At 41.2% G+C, this 20,832-nt stretch overlaps 1 protein-coding gene across 5 annotated transcripts in view; it reads right to left on the reverse strand.

Moving 5' to 3' along the window:
- Positions 1-206: 206 nt before the first annotated feature.
- The window catches only part of HAT1 (histone acetyltransferase 1), a 115,275-nt gene continuing 94,649 nt past the window's right edge, over positions 207-20,832 (reverse strand). For all 5 annotated transcript variants that reach the window (XM_030209528.1, XM_030209527.1, XM_030209529.1 and 2 more), the window contains 2 exons: positions 10,729-10,845; positions 207-1,031 (listed from right to left, as the gene is read on the reverse strand). In XM_030209528.1, the coding sequence (XP_030065388.1) occupies positions 864-1,031; positions 10,729-10,845 (285 nt within the window). In that variant the 3' untranslated portion in view covers positions 207-863. The remainder of the gene's footprint in view (positions 1,032-10,728; positions 10,846-20,832) is intronic.

Below are 20,832 nucleotides of genomic sequence, written 5' to 3' on the forward strand. Positions count from 1 at the left end.
TTGCAAGATCCCAAAAGAAAGTCTTTTAGTAATTTAATACTTGCATTGTGACAGTCAATCCAAAAGACTGAGATCATACTGAGAATCTGGAATAAGAATAAAGTATGTTCCTGCCATAGTATGTGCAAAGTAAAACTCTTCTAGAGACGCTACCACTGAGAAAACACATGGAGATTGATCTATAAGGACAGTAACTGTGCCCACAATAACTGCTGTTTAATTTTTATTTTAAAAATGTATACAGTCTAGGGGTCGATATTCAGCCAGCAGTGGTGATTTTTTTAGCCAACGTTATTCCCGGATCTTCAGTGTTAGACCATGTACAGGCAGCTAAGTGCTGCTACATATCAGAGGATAGCCTTGCACAAGTGATTTAACCGGCCCGGAGCCGTTTCTGGCTGGTTAAATCACTTTGAATATCGACTCCTTAAGATCTAACATATGATGACTAAAAATAAAAGAACTAGAAAAAATGCCAAATAAGAAAACAATAAGGAGAACACTGATATTCTGAAGAATCTACCCAACACTTGCCTTTCACCTGTCAGTTCTGTTTTAGTATTTACCATCTCTTGCTTTCACCCGCAGTTCTTTAAAAAACACAAGCACTAACTTGTTAGATTAAGTGAAAACAGCAATTTAAGTGTGTCTTAGAAGCACAATAATATATACACATTTTATTTTATCAATAAGAAAACAGATATATCTATTTTCAATCTATAGTACTGACACAAAAATATCAAATACAAAGAAAACCAGCAAAGAAAGGCATGTATAATATGAACAAAACCACACTGACAATTTTGTTAAACAGTGACACAGTGTATGGAAACTTGTAAAGCTCTGTACAGAAAAGTTGATTCTTATGCCTGAGCCAACCGTTCTATGACTCTTCGGTAGTCTGAAATGAGCTGCTGGTAGCTCTCTTCCAACTGTTCATGTTGCATGTTGAGGTCTATTTGGTTCATCTGGTTTGTCAGCTCTTCAGGTTTTAGACATTTCCTCATCTTGGCAAGCTCTCTCTGGTTTTTCTAAGAGGTTAAATAACAGTTGTATTAATAAGGCTGATCTTAATCATTGTTGATTATCCCTCTCTCTGGTGATTATTATTTTATCTGCTTTTTAAACAATAAAGATTGACATATAGCAACACCTAAATATTCCTAGTGACGGTTGGGTAAAGAATTTATTAAGCTAGGGAAAGGGATTTCATATTAGAATTATTTTGAGATTTACATGCTGAATGCAAACTGACCTTTTCTAAGTAACCACACATGTATACAAATATACCAACTAACATATAAAGAGACACCTATTTCAGTTATTAGGGTATGAATGCACATGTGATGTGCTTTAAAAAAATCAAGAGATAAGCACACACATGGTTTACAAGTAAAGAACATGGTACACTCGCCCAAAAAGGCAGACAAATACCACATACAATCCATAAAGTAAAGTTAGTCTGCTTTATTGAAAATTCAAAAACAGGACCTGACACCCCCCCCCCCCCAATTCTCTCCCTTTATTCTTACCACTCTCCCCATTAAAAAAAAAAAATATATATATATATATATATATATATATATATATATATTACATAGCGAGAGCCACGCTGGCTCAATCCTGTGGTTATAACTATCTGGTTTCTTTAAACATATAAGAGAGACAAAAGCAAGTTATGTTAGGAGCCAAAAAGCATGACCTAGTGACATCACAGGCTATGGGGTAACCAGATTGAGAAGTTGTAGCTTGCTGGTTCCAGAAACTATTGGGTCAGTGCTGGGAAGTTCACTGTGGCCAAATACCATAAAGAAAAGCCGCAGGGGCCTGTGTGGCTGAAAGTCAGGGCAACAAACTCACTGGTTTATTATAAAACTTGGTGGTACAAGATGCAGATGAGCGGAGGTGGTTAAGTATTGGATAGTACATAACCAATAAAGACAACACAAACATCAATCTGTTTAAGAAGTTATAGTACACAGTCAAGTTTCCATGGCAGGCAGTTGGATATATACTAGTGCAGGCCTGGTGGGGGGAAGAGGGGCAGGAATCCCCTCCAAGATCAGCAGCAGCTCTTTCAGAAACTGATTTACTAAGGCTCTTTTCCTATTCTGTGTCTGTGAGCCTAGAGCCTTTTGCAGAGGCACCTCAAGGGACAGCAGCATGGCCCTGATAGATTAAACAAATAGGCAATTGCCTCTATCTCACATATCACCATGGCCTGGTTCCTCACCAGTCTCTCTAATACACACCCCTCCCCAACGCCTTCACCCAGTCTCTCTCTCGCTCTCTCATACACCCCCCAAGCCTTCACCCAGTCTCTCTCTCATACACCCTCCAAGCCTTCACCTAGTTCCTTCTCTCTCATGCACCCCCCCAAGTCTTCACCCAATCACTCTCTTTCTCCCTCATAAACCCCTCAAGCCTTCACCCAGTCTCTCTCCTAAACGCCCCCCCCCCCCCCCCCCCAAGCCTTCACCCAGTCTCTCTCTCTCTCTCTTTTACACCCCCCAAGCCTCTCTCTTTCTCATATACACCCCAGACTTCACCCAGTCTCTCTCTCTCATATCCCCCTCCACACCTTTACTCAGTCTCTCTCTCTCCTAACGCCTTATAAATTTGTCTTACGGCCTGCCCCACCCTCCAACCATAGTTATCTGTCTCACAGGGCCCTGCTTTCCAACAGTTGTCTGTCTCATAGATCCCCACCCCACACTACTACTACTACCACCACCACCACCACCACCAAGGCTCTTTAAAAGTTTTTAAAGATTGTAGCTAGGCTGGAAACTCTTCCTCTGCATGCTGCTCCACTTGGGCTGTTTCTGTTGCTGCTACTCTGATTTCTCCACTTGTGTCTACTTTCACCGGGAAAGAAGGAAAACCGCGGGAGAGACTGTGGTCCACTATGTATGACAGTCCACGCAAAAGAGCAGAGAGACCAGCAAGGCATCTCCAATAACAACAGGAAGACGAAGATACAGTAGAAAAACTTTATTTTATAATGCCCGACATGGCACTGTGTTTCAGTAAAGTGCCTGCCTCAGGGGTCTACAATAAACAAATCAATTATAAAACAATGAATTATAAACAAACAGTAATATATTTAAAAAGTATACATACTTACATAAAAGAACGTGTGTGTAAATAAATCAATAAGTTGTAAAATAATGAATTATAAACAAATATATTAAAAAAGTATACATACATAAAAACGTGTGCAAATATGCACCTATGAGTATTGATAGAAAATATACATAAATATGAAAGAATGCATAAGTATGAAAATACCAAATGTGTATATAGTAATCATGGTGTTAATAATGTAAACACATATAAAAAGATAAAACCGCCTTATTATGAAATAGAAAAAAAGTGTTTCTATTATCACAAATATCATACATTTAAGTCACAATTGGAAAAAGGTATGAAGACATGTAGTGAGCATGACATTTATAAAATGAAACTGTGAGCACATAGGTGTTATCAGAAATGAAAAGAAACCTGAAAGGAAACACACCTTGAGAGACCTAAACACTGGCTGTCTGTAATGGGAAGAGGAATATATGAATATATGAGAAAGAGAGCCGACAAGTAAGTAGAACACAGAAAAAAGGAAAGGTGAAAATTAATGAAGAGACCGAGGTACTATATGTGAGGGGAGAAGGTGAGCATAAAAAAAGATGTGGAGAGAAAACCGTCGCATTAAGTGACAGACGCATAAATCTGTGAGAAGGGAAACAAAACACGAAAACGGCAGCAGTGGGAAAAAGACATTTAGGGTGACACAGAAGGAAAAAGCCAGATCACTAACACGAACCGTAGAAAAGAGAAACGAGGAAATGGTGCTAGAGGAGGCCAGGTGAAGGTACACAAAGGAAAGGAGCCCAGAACACTGACAGGGAGCCATGGTAAAAAGTGGGTCCCCAAGTGTCAAGAAGGTCTGAAAAAAAAGGGGCGCTAAAAAAGCGAGGAAAAGGCAAGCTTACCTTTAGAAAGATGCTCAGAGCGAGGAAAACCGAAAACAAGGGAACACAATACAGGTACATAGTACATAAGTAGTGCCATACTGGGAAAGACCAAAGGTCCATCTAGCCCAGCATCCTGTCACCGACAGTGGCCAATCCAGGTCAAGGGCACCTGGCACGCTCCCCAAACGTAAAAACATTCCAGACAAGTTATACCTAAAAATGAGGAATTTTTCCAGTCCATTTAATAGCGGTCTATGGACTTGTCCTTTAGGAATCTATCTAACCCCTTTTTAAACTCCGTCAAGCTAACCGCCCGTACCACGTTCTCCGGCAATGAATTCCAGAGTCTAATTACACGTTGGGTGAAGAAAAATTTTCTCCGATTCGTTTTAAATTTACCACACTGTAGCTTCAACTCATGCCCTCTAGTCCTAGTATTTTTGGATAGCGTGAACAGTCGCTTCACATCCACCCGATCCATTCCACTCATTATTTTATACACTTCTATCATATCTCCCCTCAGCCGTCTCTTCTCCAAGCTGAAAAGCCCTAGCCTTCTCAGCCTCTCTTCATAGGAAAGTCGTCCCATCCCCACTATCATTTTCGTCGCCCTTCGCTGTACCTTTTCCAATTCTACTATATCTTTTTTGAGATACGGAGACCAGTACTGAACACAATACTCCAGGTGCGGTCGCACCATGGAGCGATACAACGGCATTATTGCTAAGAAAGCGGTATGTACTGTGTAAAAAGCAGCATAGTGCAGAGGGGGTTTAAAAAGAAAAAAGGCGCCAAAAAGAAAAAGAAAAAAAGAGGACTATGACATCAGCAATGACATTTACAGGTAGAGGGGACGAGTGTGCAGGAGTGAGTAGGAGGGAAAAATGCTACTGGTCCAACTCTAAAAGGGAGAGAAATATCTATATAAATAAAATCCCCCCTCAAACGTTCTGAAGCTCAAATCCCCCCTCAAACATTCTGAACCTCACTCCCTGACAGTGAACCACTGAACTCCTGTACTGTTTGTAGGCTAGGCTATCACCCTCACTCATAGACCCGCCCTCAGCCACGCCCCATCTGCACATAAAAAGCAACCTCAACGTTCTAAGGCTCACTTTGTGGCTTCAGGGTTCGTAAGTTCGAAGCTCTGTAACCACTTTTACTAACCATCTATCTGTGCCCCGCCCTCACGTCACAACGTTATGATGTCAAGGGTGGGTCATAATGAACACAAGCTCTTTCCACTCCCCAACGCAGCCGTCATTCCCATACACTACCTACGCGTCGACCCCCCCCCCCCCCTCCAAAATCCAACCCCCCGTCTTACTCTCACAGATGCCCCTGCACGTCACCCCCCTCCAAAAACGACAAACCACTCCCATCGGTCTCTCAGCCATCCCTCCACCCGCGCAACGGTACTCCCCTCCCCGACATAGGCCCTGCCCATCCCCCTACGTGCACGGTCGCCCCCCCCTCCAAAATCGCTAGCCCCCATCTGCTACCCTCCCTTCCTCTTACTGGGGTCCCGGCGCAAGAACTGAGGGGCAAGGTAGATCGCAAATTCTGCTGCCTTCTGTTGTCTTCGCTATGAGCTCTGTGCCCTGACTCTCTGGTCCCGCCCAACAGGAAATGAGGGCGGGACCAGACAGTCAGGGCACAGAGCTCATAGCGAACACAACGGAAGGCAGCAGAATCTCCGAACTACCTTGCCCTTCAGTTCTGCTGCTGCGGCTGGGACCCCGGTAAGAGGAGGGGAGGGTAGTAGAGGGGGGTTGCCGATTTTGGAGGGGGGGCCGCCGTGCACGTCCGCGGGATGGGCAGGGCCTATGCCGGCCATCGGAGGACCTTGCTAGCGCCCGTTTCATTCCTGCCAGAAACGGGCCTTCATTACTAGTAATACAGAAAAGAAAAAGATACTAAATGGAAATGTAAAGATGAAAATACTTATGGGATAAGGAGAAGGAAAGATCACAAATAAACAAAGACAAGAAGAAATGAAGGAATTAGTGCACTGAGATGCACGTGTGTATTCATACCCACACAGCCACCTGGTAAAACTTCGCTCTCCTCACCACCGAAAAAATTTCCCATGCGATTAATAGGTTCTTCAACACTCACTGCAAATTGGACACCTGCCACAGCTACCTAATCCACCCCCGATCGCTTCATAACAGATCTCACATCCCACCTAAACTTCATGCTCTAACAAGGTCTCTTCCCTAAGGAAAATGGCAACATCCTACTCACCCCTATACCAAAAGATCCCAAGAAAAAAAAACAAGTGAACTCACCAATTACCACCCAATAGCATCTATCCCACTAGCAGTCAAACTGATGGAAAGTATGGTAACCAAACAACTTACCAACTACACAAACAAATTCTTAATATTACACGAATCACAATCAGGATTTCACCCCCTCCACAGCACCCAAACAGTACTAACCACTCTCCTGGCCAAATTCAAGCAGGAAATAGCAACAGGTAAAAGCATACTCCTCCTCCAATTCGATATGTCTAGTGCATTCGACATGGTGAACCACAATATACTAACTAAGACTCCTAGACTACTTCGGGATTGGTGGAAATATACTTAGTTGGATCAAGGGTTTCCTAACCACCAGAACATACCAAGTGAAATCAATCTCACATACATCATCACCGTGGAAAGCAGACTGCGGAGTACCTCAAGTATCACCACTATCACCGATCATTTTCAACCTAATGATGACCCCACTAGCCAAGTCCTTATCCATCCAAGGCCTCAACATCTATGTAGACAACGTTACAATATACATTCCTTTCATGATCTGACAGAAATCACTAACGAAATCAAGCTCAGATTGAATACCATGAACTCATGGGCAAAAGCATTCCAACTAAAACTCAATAAAGAAAAAACACACTGTCTCATCCTCTCATCCCAACACAACACATACACACCCACAAACTTAGACACCCCAGATTACACCCTCCCTATCTCTGATAGCCTGAAAATCCTCAGTGTTACAATCGACCGTAACCTCACACTTGAGAGCCAAGTTAACTCTACAACCAAGAAAATGTTCCACTCAATGTGGAAACTCAAACGCGTGAAACATTCCGCAACCTGATACAATCAATGGTACTAAGCCATGCTGACTATTACAATGGAATTTATGCGGGATGCAAAGAGCAACTCATAAAGAAACTTCAGACCGATCAAAACACAGCAGCCAGGCTAATATTTGGAAAAACGCGATTCGAAAGCGCCAAACCCCTTCGAGAAAAACTACACTGGATCCCAATCAAAGAACGTATTGCTTTCAAAATCTGCACTCTGGTTCACAAAATTATCTATGGCGAAGCCCCGGGATACATGACTGACCTCATAGACCTACCAACCAGAAACACAATCGGATCAACATGAACATACTTAAATCTCCACTAGCTGCAAAGGACTCAAGTACAAATCAACTTATGCATCCAGCTTCTCCTACATAAACACACAACTGTGGAATGCACTACCCAAAAGCCGTGAAAACAACGTACAACCACCTTAACTTCCGGAAATCACTAAAGACCAACCTGTTCGAAAAGGCATATCCTACCGTCCCAACTTAAGTGCCTGGATCCTGCAACACAACGAAACCTAAGCTTGTAATGAGCACCACATAACTCTTCTTCTCTACGATTCCCAATTGTGTCTGTAACACATGAACCTTATCCAACCTAACATTACTCTGTATTTGTTTCTCCACCGGAGTTGGCGAACGCCTTCACAGTACTATGTAAGCCACATTGAGCCTGCAAATCGGTGGGAAAATGTGGGATACAAATGTAACAAATAAATAAATATACACATATATCTATATGTATATATATATATATATGTGTTATGTACATGTCCATAGCATACATGCACATGCATGCACAAATATATAGTTCATGTAAAATACTAAATGATGGATAAAATAATTGCTATAGAGAAGGAAAAATAGTTAAACAGATATTTTAATGTGTATTCTTATGTATTATTGCTCATACCTATGCTAATGCTCAAAGGTTGTATTGGAGAGTGTGATCATATAAATGAATAGGAAAAGAGAGGGTAGAAAACAATGACATTTGTGCAAGTAAACATGGGTATATGTATATACATATATTTACATACAATATGTATAAAAATATAGAAATATTAAAAATATATAAAAAATGTCCATACACACCCACATTAAGATCCACATATCTTTGCGTGCTAATAAGTGTACATACCAGTGCCTATATCGAATGCATATGTAAAAGACAAGTGCAACTGTAACCATAAAATAAATAAAAATAAATATACATAAGATATATCAACAACCTTTCCTTTTTTTCTGTGTTCTACTTACTTGTTGGCACTCTTTCTCATATAGTCATATATTCCTCTCCCCATTACTGGCAGCCAGTGTTTAGGACTCTCAAGTCTATAAACATTCATATCAAGGTGCATTTCCTTTCATGTTTATTTTCACTTCTGATAACAACCTATGTGCTCACAGTTTCATTTTATAAATGTCATGCTCACTACATTTATTTTGGTCTTTCTTCTTGTCTTTTTTTCATATCTTTTTCCAATTGTGACCTAAATGTATGATATTTGTGATAACAGAAACACTTTTTTTTCTGTTTCATAATAAGGCAGTTTTATCTTTTTATATGAGTTTGTTTACATTATAAATGCCATGATTACTATATGCACATTTGGTATTTTCATACTCATGCATTCTTTCATATTTATGTATTTTTTTAAATCAATACTCATATTTGCACACACACGTTCTTTTATATAAGTATGTATACTTTTTTTATATATATTACTGTTTGTTTATAATTCATTGTTTTATAATTTATTGATTTGTTTATGGTAGACCCCTAAGGCAGGCACTTTGCCGAAACACGGTGCTGTGTCAGGTATTATAAAATAAAGTTTTTCTACTGTATCTTCATCTTCCTGTTGTTATTGGGGGTGCCACCACTCCCACTGCTCCGCTCTCAATTTTTTTGATAGTGCTGCTGCTGCTGCTACTACTACCCATTATCTTCTCTCATTACCATTCATTTTTCACATGGGCTGTAAAACCACTCCAGAAGAACGCTGGTGTCAAGAGGGGCGCTGAATGCCAACGTTGACCAAAGAAAGGCTGCTTGCCTTGCCCACCAATGAGATGCTGCTTTTATTGTCAAACAAGGCAAGCAACTTCTCTTTGGTGCACAAAGCAAGCAGCATCTCATTGGCAGACAAGGAGAGGTTGCCTGCCTTGCTGAAAAGGCATTTTTTTGTGACGCTGTTGGGCCTGCAAACATTAGGCACCAGTCCGATTGTTAGTCACCTGGGGTCGAGCCCTGTCCTAGTGCATGGATTAACATAGTATACGGTAACAGAACAGTTAGCACTGTGAATTAAAATGACTGGATTAGATAAGGGTATATTCTGGGAACTAACCAGTGAACACTATTGCCTTGGTCTCACCATAGTGGGCTTTTATCCAGTAGTAATTTCTCTCCCAGAAATATATATATATATATATATATATATATATATATATATATATAATCTGCTGAGTGAAAAGTTACTAAAAGTGGGATATGTGACTTATTAATACCACAAAATAGAGAAATATCAACTGCATAATCTTGCAAAATTTCAATCTCAGTTATTATGGACTAATAACATCTTTAAAAATGAGTAATCAAGAAAAAAGTAATTAATCCAGAAATCACATACCCCACTTTAGGTACCTGCAGTTTTGGAGCTGTAGAACATGTAAAACATCAAAGTTGTGAAAAACAAATTGCATAGATTGCCTATGCATACTACATCTTATGAAATCTAGAAAGAAGCTCTTTGGCCTGATGCAAGAACTACAGTGACAGCAATAACTTTGAGAGACATAGATCATATTCCACATACCTTGGCTTAGGAGTGTGGTTCATTACTGTCATGGTATGCTCAAAGCTATCCCATTTGGAGACATTGCCCCCAAAAACATTCAACATGGACTATCTATGCTCTAATGCATTTGCTGAGACAGGCCAGATGCTAAAGGCAAGAATCAACTCACACGCAAATCAACCTCCACAGAGAAGATAGAGGTGATGCCTCTGTGGGGAAAAAATGTTTGGACAAAACCATTGTATCCATGACTTTATGAGAAGGACACATGAAAAGTCAAAGTAAAAACAATCCAGGAACTTAATGTTGTCAATTACTGTACTTCACTATTAAAGCAAAAATATGAAAATAGTATGACATTTTAAATAACCTCAACTTGAACTCCCTCACCCCAAGCATTTTCTTTTAGAAAGATGCCAAGTTGCCCCTCTTCTTGTGAGCTCCTCTCCAAACTACTTGATGACTCTGAAATATGATGAAAAAGTTAGACGCCCCCTCCCCCCCACTAAAGCAAGGATCTACTTCCATACAAGCTTGGTAAAGCTAGGTCCATCTATCTCAAAGCTTTAAGGGGGTGGGGGGAAGATACATTGCAAACCTTATGCATTTCTGTTGATTTTGCTTCCTTATACCTCTCCAGATAACTCGCTAGCCTTGAAAAACGCATCCCTAAGGACTCTACCTCCATTCAAAGTTTGGTGAAGTTAGTTCCAGGATTATAATCTTAATGCACATTTTAACATCTGAAAAGTTTGTTCTACTGAAGCAAGACTAAAGATTAATAACATGAAAACATCAGATACGGGACAAATAGTTTACGTAAGTAAAAGTCATGTACAGACCTTGAATGGACCAATCAATCGTCTTTTGATATCCAGCCTATACAATCGAGCTTTTTCTGTATCACTCATATCTGTCACACGCATTCGAAGGATTTCATATATCCGTCTACAGTGTTGCTGTTCAAAACAAAAAGAACAAGAACCAAATAAGATCTTGTCAAATGAAAACCTCAATTCCTAAGTAAAAGGTTTCTAAATCTCATCCTTGAGGACCACCACATAGATCCATTTATCAATGCAACAAAAATAGGCATGTTAAGCATAGTGATCTTGTGGAAGTAATTAACCTACAGCTTGTGCATTTCCTTACCTCCAAGATTATTAAACCCCAGAGTTATTAGGGAAAGAGTACCTATGTGAAGATTTTCGTAATACTTTCAAATTGATCTTGGTATTATATCAATAACTTGAGACAGAGCACCCCTCGATTTGGCTCACAGATCTAGATGGAAGGAGGAACTGGGGACCCAGTATGGGGAGTATAATTGGAAAGCAATGGAAGAGGCATTGCCTCACATATCAAGGGCTGCCAATCTGCAGAAGAATGGGGTTAAAAATATGTATTATGGTATCTCATCCACGCTAGGCTCCATCATCTTTTTCTCCGTTACATTGGAGAAAGTGTGTATGCTCCTGCCCTAAGGCTAGAGAATTTTGGAAAGCAGTGCAATGCAGAATCAATCAATTTATTGTTTATATAGCACTGCATCCCTGAAACGGGTTCACCACAATTTACAACAATTCAATATTGTGTATCTGGATTTTCAGAAGGCATTTGACAAAGTACCTCATGAAAGACTCCAGAGGAAATTGGAGAGTCATGGGATAGGAGGTAGTGTTCTACTGTGGATTAAAAACTGGTTAAAAGAAAACAGAGAGTAGTGTTAAATGGTCAGTATTCTCAATGGAGAACGGTAGTTAGTGGGGTTCCCCAGGGGTCTGTGCTGGGACCGCTGCTTTTTAACATATTTATAAATGATCTAGAGATGGGAGTAACTAGTGAGGTAATTAAATTTGCTGATGACACAAAGTTATTCAAAGTTGTTAAATTGCTGGAGAATTGTGAAAAATTACAAGAGGACCTTATGAGACTGGGTGTCTAAATGGCAGATGATATTTAATGTAAGCAAGTGGGAAAAAGGAACCCGAATTATAGCTACATCATGCAAGGTTCCACGTTAGGAGTCACAGACCAAGAAAGGGATCTAGGTGTTGTTGTTGATGATACGTTGAAACCTTCTGCTCAGTGTGCTGCTGCGGCGGCGGCTAAGAAAGCAAATAGAATGTTAGGTATTATTAGGAAAGGAATGGAAAACAAAAGTGAGGACGTTATAATGCTTTTGTATCGGTCCATGGTGTAACTGCACCTCAACTATTGTGTTCAATTCTGGTTGCTGTATCTCAAAAAAGATATAGTGGAATTAGAAAAGGTGCAGAGAAGGGTGACAAAAATGATAAAGGGGATGGGACGACTTCCCTATGAGGAAAGGCTGAAGCAGCTAGGGCTTTTCAGCTTGGAGAAAAGGCGCCTGAGGGGAGATATGATAGAGGTCTATAAAATAATGAGTGGAGTGGAACGGGTAGATGTGAAGCGTCTGTTTATGCTTTCCAACTAGGACTAGGGGGCATGCAATGAAGCTACAATGTAGTAAATTTAAAACGAATTGGAGAAAATATTTCTTCACTCAACGTGTAATTAAACTCTGGAATTCGTTGCCAGAGAATGTGGTAAAGGTGGTTAGTTTAGGGGAGTTTAAAAAAGGTTTGGATGGCTTCCTGAAGAAAAAGTCCATAGACCATTATTAAATGGACTTGGGGAAAATCCACTATTTCTGGTATAAGCAGTAATGTTTTGTACTTTTTTGTGATCTTGCCAGATCTGGATTGGCCATTAATTAAATTGACTTGGGAAAATTCACTGCTTATTTCTGGGATAAGCATCAAAAATGTATTGAGCTTTTCTGATCTTGCCAGGTATTTGTGACCTAGATTGGCCACTGTTGGAAACAGGATACTGGGCTTGATGGACCTTTGGTCTTTCCCAGTATGGCAATACTTAGGTACTTATGTAATACAAAAACCATCCACATTGTAAAATAAAACAAAGCAACAATAAACTGAATAAATCATTAATCATCAAATGAAAACAGTTTTCAATCTCTTCCTAAAGACAATGTAAGATGTCCAGGCATATATATTTGGCAAAAGGACTAGTTTCAGGAGTGCTCAGATTTCAACAGAACCTTATTCAATATTGTTTAAATGCAGCTCAACTAATTTGGCAACTGCCTGGAAAATGGAGAGAGTGTAACCTATATATAAATGGATCACCAAACTTTGATACAATGTGAACATGGAGAAGCTTACAGCCCAGCAAGACTTTGGATGAATGGGAACAAATTTGGGGCCATTTCCTTACTCATTGCTCTTAGGATAATTTGGGCATAAATAATTTGGACTTGATACCACCGCACTCCTTTGTTATTTTTGTTTTTATTTGCTGGGGTTGAGGAGCTGAGAGAATATTTTTGAAGCTGGGGTGGGTGGGAGGAACTACTTTTTTCTAAAAAATTGGAGGCAACTGTTTGGGGCTAACTTTGTGAGGGTATTTGCTTTGTTCTGAAAGTGTTCTGTTTATTGTCCTTGTTTATTCCAGTGTTGTATATTTAACCTTCAATAAAAAGGCCTCTAATTTGTTTTAAATTATGCACGTTAAATCTGGTTCTCAAATAAGACTACCAGTCACTCTTGATTTAAGGGGAATATTATTCAATTCAGAGGCTTGTTTTTAGCAACACGTGTTTTCTTCCTGGATGTGTCCTTGATCATGAAGGTGACACTCATTGGTTGCCTTCAATCCTATGCATGGGTTAGATCTGACCAATCAGTCCATAAGGAAACAGGGGTTACTTTTCTCTGTGTAAGAAGTAGCGGAAAGGAGTAGGGCATTTTTGTCAGGCATAATCAGGCTGTCAGCCCCCGTTCCATGCAACCCATGCCAAGCTGGGAAAAACAATAGGCAAGACTGCTCCCATCCTAGATGTGTTCAATGTAGGCACTGGCTTTCTGCTCCAGAAGGGATCTGTGCTGGGTAAAAGTAAATGATGCTGGTATCTCTGCTGTTGCCCATTTCCCAACAAACAGAGTCCTGTTGGTGCTAATCATCTATTCTCTTCACAGCCTGGTCTGGGAAGAGTGTGAGGCCAGTTGTTAAGTACATCTATCCCTCTCTCTCCTGCCTGGTTCAGGTTACACGTTTTGAATCGAGCAGGAGGAAGAGGAGCAGGACAGAAGCCCTCCACCACAGGCTCAGCACCTTTTACAACCTGAGTGGTGAAGAAGGTGACAGGCCAAGAAGATAACAGGAGCAGCCAAACACAAAGTGGGAACTTGGGAGAAGAAGACCAAAGCAGGGGAACCTTCCCATGATATTGCTACTGTGAGCTGGACTGAACTGAACTGATCCATTGTTGCAACTCCAGGGAGAATGCTTTTTAATGCAGTCCTGGAGGCTCACCTATTTAAAAAAAAAAAAAAGATGTCTTGTTTTCAAGACATCCATATGACTATCCATGTATCAGAGACCAAAGCATATGCAAGTACCTAATGCATATTTATTGCAAATATTTTGGAAAACACACACACACACACACACACACAAAGACCTGTCTGAGGCCTAAAGTCTAGTTTCAGAAACTCTCTTCTACATACGCATCATGGTTTTGCTCCTCATATATACATAGCTTTGTTTATAATGTTGGTGACTTATGACGACTGTGACTTATATAGGGCTTATTAAGGATTCTGTGTTTTAGCCCTACTGCTTCCAAAAGCTACTGTAAACTACCATAACATGTGCTGTGATGGGTATAACACTGATGTGGTGTTCAAAGCAAAGAATAAGAAGAGGAGTTATTTCTTTCAACTGAAAAAAAAAAAAAAGGTATAGCATCTCTTTTCCCCCTTGTCTGAAAAAAGGAAAGGCAATTCATACATCAGCTAAGGATGTCTGCTTTATCTTGAAGATCTGTATCCTAGCCATCAGTTTTTGAGTATTTTTAGCCTATAATATTCACTGCACATTTCAGTCACAAATGCAAATCTCTACTTGTTATATGCATAATGGGACTGTTCATTATGTGTCCCTTTTTTCAGTCACTTAGGGCAGTGGTTCTCAGATCTGATCCTTGAGAACTTGGTTGTCAAGAGAGTCGCAATGAATATTTATAACATATTTGCATACACTTGGTCTGCCAGATTTTTGGCAGGCAACTCGGGGGGGGGGGGGGGGGGGCTCCTATTATCAGAGGTCTCCATAAAAATGCCATACAATTCCCCCTCCTCAACACCTCCTTCTTATTGTTAACCCTATGTTTGTCTGGGGTCCTCCACACCAGAAGGCAGGGGGACCTTCTATAAAAGTATGCTTCTATTTTTTGGGTTATTTTTCTAGTGGAGAGTGTTGCTATAAAATCATGAGACAGCACGTGCAGGCAAACAATGTCAGGACTGTAAAACCTGCTTGGGAGGATGGATTTTGTCTGGTAGCTCATTTAAAATCTTACTTTCCCTGCTCTGAATCTGTAGAAATAAAGGTTAGCAAACAAGCTGTAGGTGTTATATTTATTTAAAGTCCAATAAAATGTATCCATGACAAGCTTTCAAGAAGTAACCCTCTTTTCACCAGGTGAGTGAAGGAACATAAGTTACATCCACAATAACTCTTGAAGGCTTGTCACAGATAGTGAAGTTGCTCACCTGTAGCAGATGTTCTCCAAAAACAGCAAGACAAAAATATTCATATGTACGGGTGACGTCATCCAATAGAGCACAGTGCAGGAACATTCCCAGCTTCTTCTCTAGAAACGTTTGGGAGTCCTACCACTCAGGCGTGTGCGCCTTCCCCCGCCTGCTGTGACTGCATGGGACCAGTCTATTAAAAGGTTAATAGAAGAGAAGGGTGGGATATGTGAATATGTATCCTGCTGCCCTCAGAGAACACCTACTACAGGTGAATAAACCGTTTTCTCAGAGGACAAGCAGGACATAATATTGACACGTGGAATTCCTAGCTACCAGTGTGTTCGAAAATAGAAAGGGAAAAAATGAACGAGGCCTGCAGCAATCTAAGGTCTATAAGTTAAAACAAAAAATAAATGTTTTGTCTTTTCAAACAGCCTGAAACAGAAACAAAATGGGCCTAGGGTGGTGGAGTTGGATTCTAGACCCCGAATAGATTCTGTAGGACTGATTGACCAAGCTGACTGTTGCGTCAGGAATCTTGTTCTAAACAGCAGTGAGATGTGAGTGTGGACTGATGATGCTGCTGCAGTTCTGCAAATGATGTGAATAAGGTTGAGCTCAAGTGAGCTACTGACACAGCCACGGCATGACCCTCTGGAGTCAGCCCATCTTAGGCATAAGTAAAGGAAATGCAGTCTGTCAGCCAACTGGATACAGTATATTTGCAGATGACTGTCCCCAACCTCTTAAGGTCAAAAGAAATAAAAAGTTGGGTGAACTGTGTCTATGGGCTTTAATCTGCTCTAGACAAGCCGTTGATGCTCTCTTGCAATCAAGGTGTGCAGTTTCCCTTTTGCTGGGATGGGCATGTAAAACAATTGACAGGACAACTGACTAAGATGGAATTCTGACACAGTCTTAGGAAGGAACCTTGGATGTGTGCAAGAACTACTCAGTTATGATGAAATCTTGTGTAAGGTGGGTCAGTCACTAGAGCCTAGATCAAAGTTACTCTGCAGGCTGAAGTGACCACCACCAAGAACAATACCTTCCAGGTCAAAAACGATATGGAGATCCCATGACACTGTAGAAGATTTGACAGAGTCTGAGTAAGAGCAAACCTTTCATGAATCAAACTAGAAGCTGTTCAGAGATGGTCCTACGATCCACAGGGTGAAGGTAATTGCCAATTGCACTGAGGTGAACTCTACATAAGTACATAAGTATTGCCACACTGGGACAGACCAAAGGTCCTTCAAGCCCAGTATCCTGTTTCCAACAGTGGCCAATCCAGGTCACAAATACCTGGCAAGATCAGAAAAACTCAATACATTTTTGATGTTTATCACAGAAATAAGCAGTGGATTTTCCCAAGTCAATTTAATAATGGTCTATGGACTTTTCCGCCGTCCAAACCCTTTTTAAACCCTGCTAAGCTAACCGCCTTTACCACATTCTCTGGCAACAAATTCCAGGGTTTAATTACACGTTGAGTGAAGAAAAATTTTCTCTGATTCATATTAAATTTACTACTTTGTAGCTTCATTGAATGCCCCCTAGTCCTTGTATTTTTGGAAAAAGTAAACAAACGGTTCATGTCTACCCATTCCACTCCACTCATTATTTTATAGACTTCTATCATATCTCCCCTCAGCCGTCTCTTCTCCAACCTGAAGAGCCCTAGACACTTCAGCCTTTCCTCATAGGGATGTAGACACTTCAGCCTTTCCTCATAGGGAAGTCGTCCTATCCCCTTTATCATTTTCGTCGCCCTTCTCTATACCTTTTCTAATTCCACTATATCTTTTTTGAGATGCGGTGACCAGGATTGAACACAATATTAAAGGTGCAGTTGCACCATGGACCGATACAAAGGCATTATAATGTCCTCACTTTTGTTTTCCATTCCTTTCCCAATAATGCCTAACATTCTATTTGCTTTCTTAGCCGCCGCAGCACACTGAGCACAACGTTTCAACGTATCATCAACGACGACACCACAATCTCTTTCTTGGTCTGTGACTCCTAACATGGAACCTTGCATTATGTAGCTATAGTTCAGGTTCCTCTTTCCCACATGCATCACTTTGCACTTGCTCAAAAGTTGATCGAGACCAGACTGACAAGTGAAGGTAGTGCTGAAGCAGTTTTTGTGTTGGGCAGGAAAAGGAGTCTAAGGCCTTGCCCTCACATCAGACAGCAAACCTCCTCCACTTAAAGTTGAAAGACCTCATAATAGAATCTTTCCTGGAAGCAAGCAGGACTTGGAGACACCCTTGTACAGTTTGAGTGAATCAACTACTACCTTCTCAACATCCAAGCTGTGAGGACCAGGGATTGAAGACTGGGATGGAGAAGTAATCCCTCTTTCTGAGTGATGAAGGTCAGAAAGCAGTTTAGTCTCCTGGTTCTTCAGAAGCTAGCTCCAGAAGTAGAGGGAACCATATCTGCCTCAGCCAATAGGTGGCAACGAGGACTATGGTCCCCTTGTCCTGCTTGAGTTTCAACAAAGTCCTCACTATGAGAGAAATGGGAGGAAGACCTATTCCCCAATGAAGGAGAAAGGTATCCAAGACTAGGAGCAGGACTGAGGAATTTTGTTGTTGAGATGACTGGCAAGGGATCCACTGAGTGAATGCCCCACTCTCAGAAGATCTCCCAGGCTATGCCCATGCTAAGGGGCCACTAGTGAGGTTTTATCACTTTGCTCAGCCTGTCTGCATTTACCAGCTAGGTAAGTGAATCTGAGCAGCATCCCATTCCGGGAGGCACAGGTCCACAAACCTAACACTTCCTGACACAGAAGGTACGAGCCTCTGCTCCCAGCCAATCTCTGAAAGCTTTTAGAGCATTCCATACTGCTCAAAGTTCCAGGAGGTTGATATGCAGCTGGGATTCCTGGGAGGACCACAAGACACCAAGTATGAAACCCATCCACATGCACTCCCTAGCCTAGGTTGGATGCATCCACTGTCACTGTCTTCTGTGGAAGAGCAATTTGGAATGGAAGTCCCTGAATCAAATTGGACCAAACAGTCTATCACAAGAGAGACTCACACAGAGGAGGAGTGATATTGACAATGTCCACTAGATTCGGGCCACTGGGAAGATAGGGTCCACTGAGCAGTTCTCAAATGAAGATGAGCCATGGGTGTCACATGGACAGTGAAGGCCATATGGCTGCTGGCTCTGGCGGACCTGGGCTGCAATAAAGTAGAAAGGCCCAGCCTTGAACTCCAATCTTTGGACGAGGAGCAGATGGGACTTTGGGTACAGTGAAACACCGCTTGTACACGCACCATTATTGCACAGGACAAGATTATGTGCAACAGCAACATGCCTCCCAATGAAGCCGAGTTTGTACACCGTACAACATGGTAATCCTCGATATCTAAAAAGTGCTTTTTGGCAACTTTTGTAAGAGAACGCAAAAGGCAAATTTGCTTATACCTGGGTTTATGAGTACTTTTTGGTGACACTTATAAGAGAACTCTGGAGGTAGGTGGGAGGCAGCCAAAAAACCTGGTTATGTGAGTGCATCTATGGTGACTTTTGTAAGACAACTCCAGAAGCAGATTTGCTTATACATGCATCAATAGTACGAGGTTCCAAGATCTTTGCCTCCCATCTACTGTGTACTATTGGTGCTCTAATGTAGTTGATAATAAACCCTAGTAGCTCCAACACCTGACTAGTTCTGGATATGGATTCCTGAGCCCCCGCCCCTGAATGTGCTCTTGATCAGCCAACTGTCCAGGTAGTTTCAAGTTTATTAGAGGCTTATACCCTGTCCATCAAATAATACCTGAGCGACTTACAATCCTAATAGCTAAAAAGAGGAGGGGAGTGTAGTGAGAGCAAAACCATGAGGATGGTGGAGGAAATACAATAATGACAGAAAAGGTGGGGAGGGCAAAAGGAGAGTAACTCTGTGACATCCAGGATACAATCAGGTTCTGAGCACGAAAGACGCACTGTGTATTTTAGCTAATGGCATCCTTAAATGGAAAGATTTTTAGATCATTCTTAAAAGCAGATAGGGAGGATGACAGGTGTAGGTGGGTTAGCAGTTTGTTCCAGAGTTCTTCACTTTGAACTGAAAAGATGGATTGTCGTGTAGCGTCGTAATGGATGTCTCGAAAGGAAGGGATTACCAGCTGGTTTTCTTGGACTGAACGAAGTGTACTTGAGGGGCAATAAGGGGTGAGGAAAGTGGGATAGGTAGGCTGGCTCACCTGAGAAGTGAATCTTATAGACAAGGAGCAGAAGTTTGTAAGTGATGCGATAAGTCAATGGAAGTCAGTGTGCTGCTTTCAGGAGGGGAGCAACATTTTCAAATTTATTATGGCCAGTAAATGACTTTAATTGCTGTGTTTTGTACTAGCTGTAAATACCGTAGGTCCTTAATGCAAATTCCCTTGTATAGAGAGTTGTAGTAATTGAGTTGACTAATGACTAAAGAGCATATGAGGATATTGATGGCTAAAGAGTGCAGAAGAGTTTTGATGGAGCAAATAGTGCGGAGTTTGAAAAATGATTATTTGACTATTGTAGATATTTGGGGAATGAGCAAAATACCTGAATCAATGAGAACCCCCAGTATTCTGATGCTCCCAACTACAGAAACTGAAGTGGAACATAATTATATTGGGACTTCTCTAACGAGGCTGCAGGCAGGTTTGTACACTGAAGCTTAGATTTGTCTGGGTTTAGCACAAGTTTATTTTCAGTAAGCCAGTTACTTTAATTTTCTGGTACTGATGTGCTATATGTGTTTAGGGTTTGTTGTATCTAATGTACAGAGAATTTATATGTCATCCGCGCAGACATAGGAAGTGAGTTCTAGGGATTGGAGAAGCATCGGAAAAGGCAACAGGAAAAGACTGAAAAGTGTCGGAGCTAAGACTGAACCCTATGGAACCCCAGAGGGGAGTGGAAGTGGTGTTGCTTATTTGGAATGTATATGAATGGCCGAATAGGTAAGAAGCCAGCCATTCAAGAGCAGTGTCTCGTAGGCCCAATTGCTGAAGCCTAGTGAGGAGGATAGTGTGGTCAATTAGGTCAAATGCTGCCGTGAGAGATAATAGGAGAACTGAAGTAGACTGATCAAAATGGTAGCGTACATAGGTTGTGAGTCCAAGAAGGGATGTTTTGGTGCTGTGGTGGGGGCAAAAGCCTGCTTGATTGGGGTGAAGGGCTGGTATTTTGTCAAGAAAATCATGAAGTTGAGAATGAATGAGATTCTCTGTTATTTTGGTTATGAAAGGAAGATTGGTGATTGGGCGATAGTTTCTATATTCTTGGGTTGATTGTGATTTGTTCTTAAGTTTAGGTCTGATTGTGGCCCGCTTCCAAGAAGGG

Source organism: Microcaecilia unicolor, chromosome 7 (assembly GCF_901765095.1).
Source record: "Microcaecilia unicolor chromosome 7, aMicUni1.1, whole genome shotgun sequence".
Lineage (NCBI taxonomy): Eukaryota > Metazoa > Chordata > Amphibia > Gymnophiona > Siphonopidae > Microcaecilia > Microcaecilia unicolor.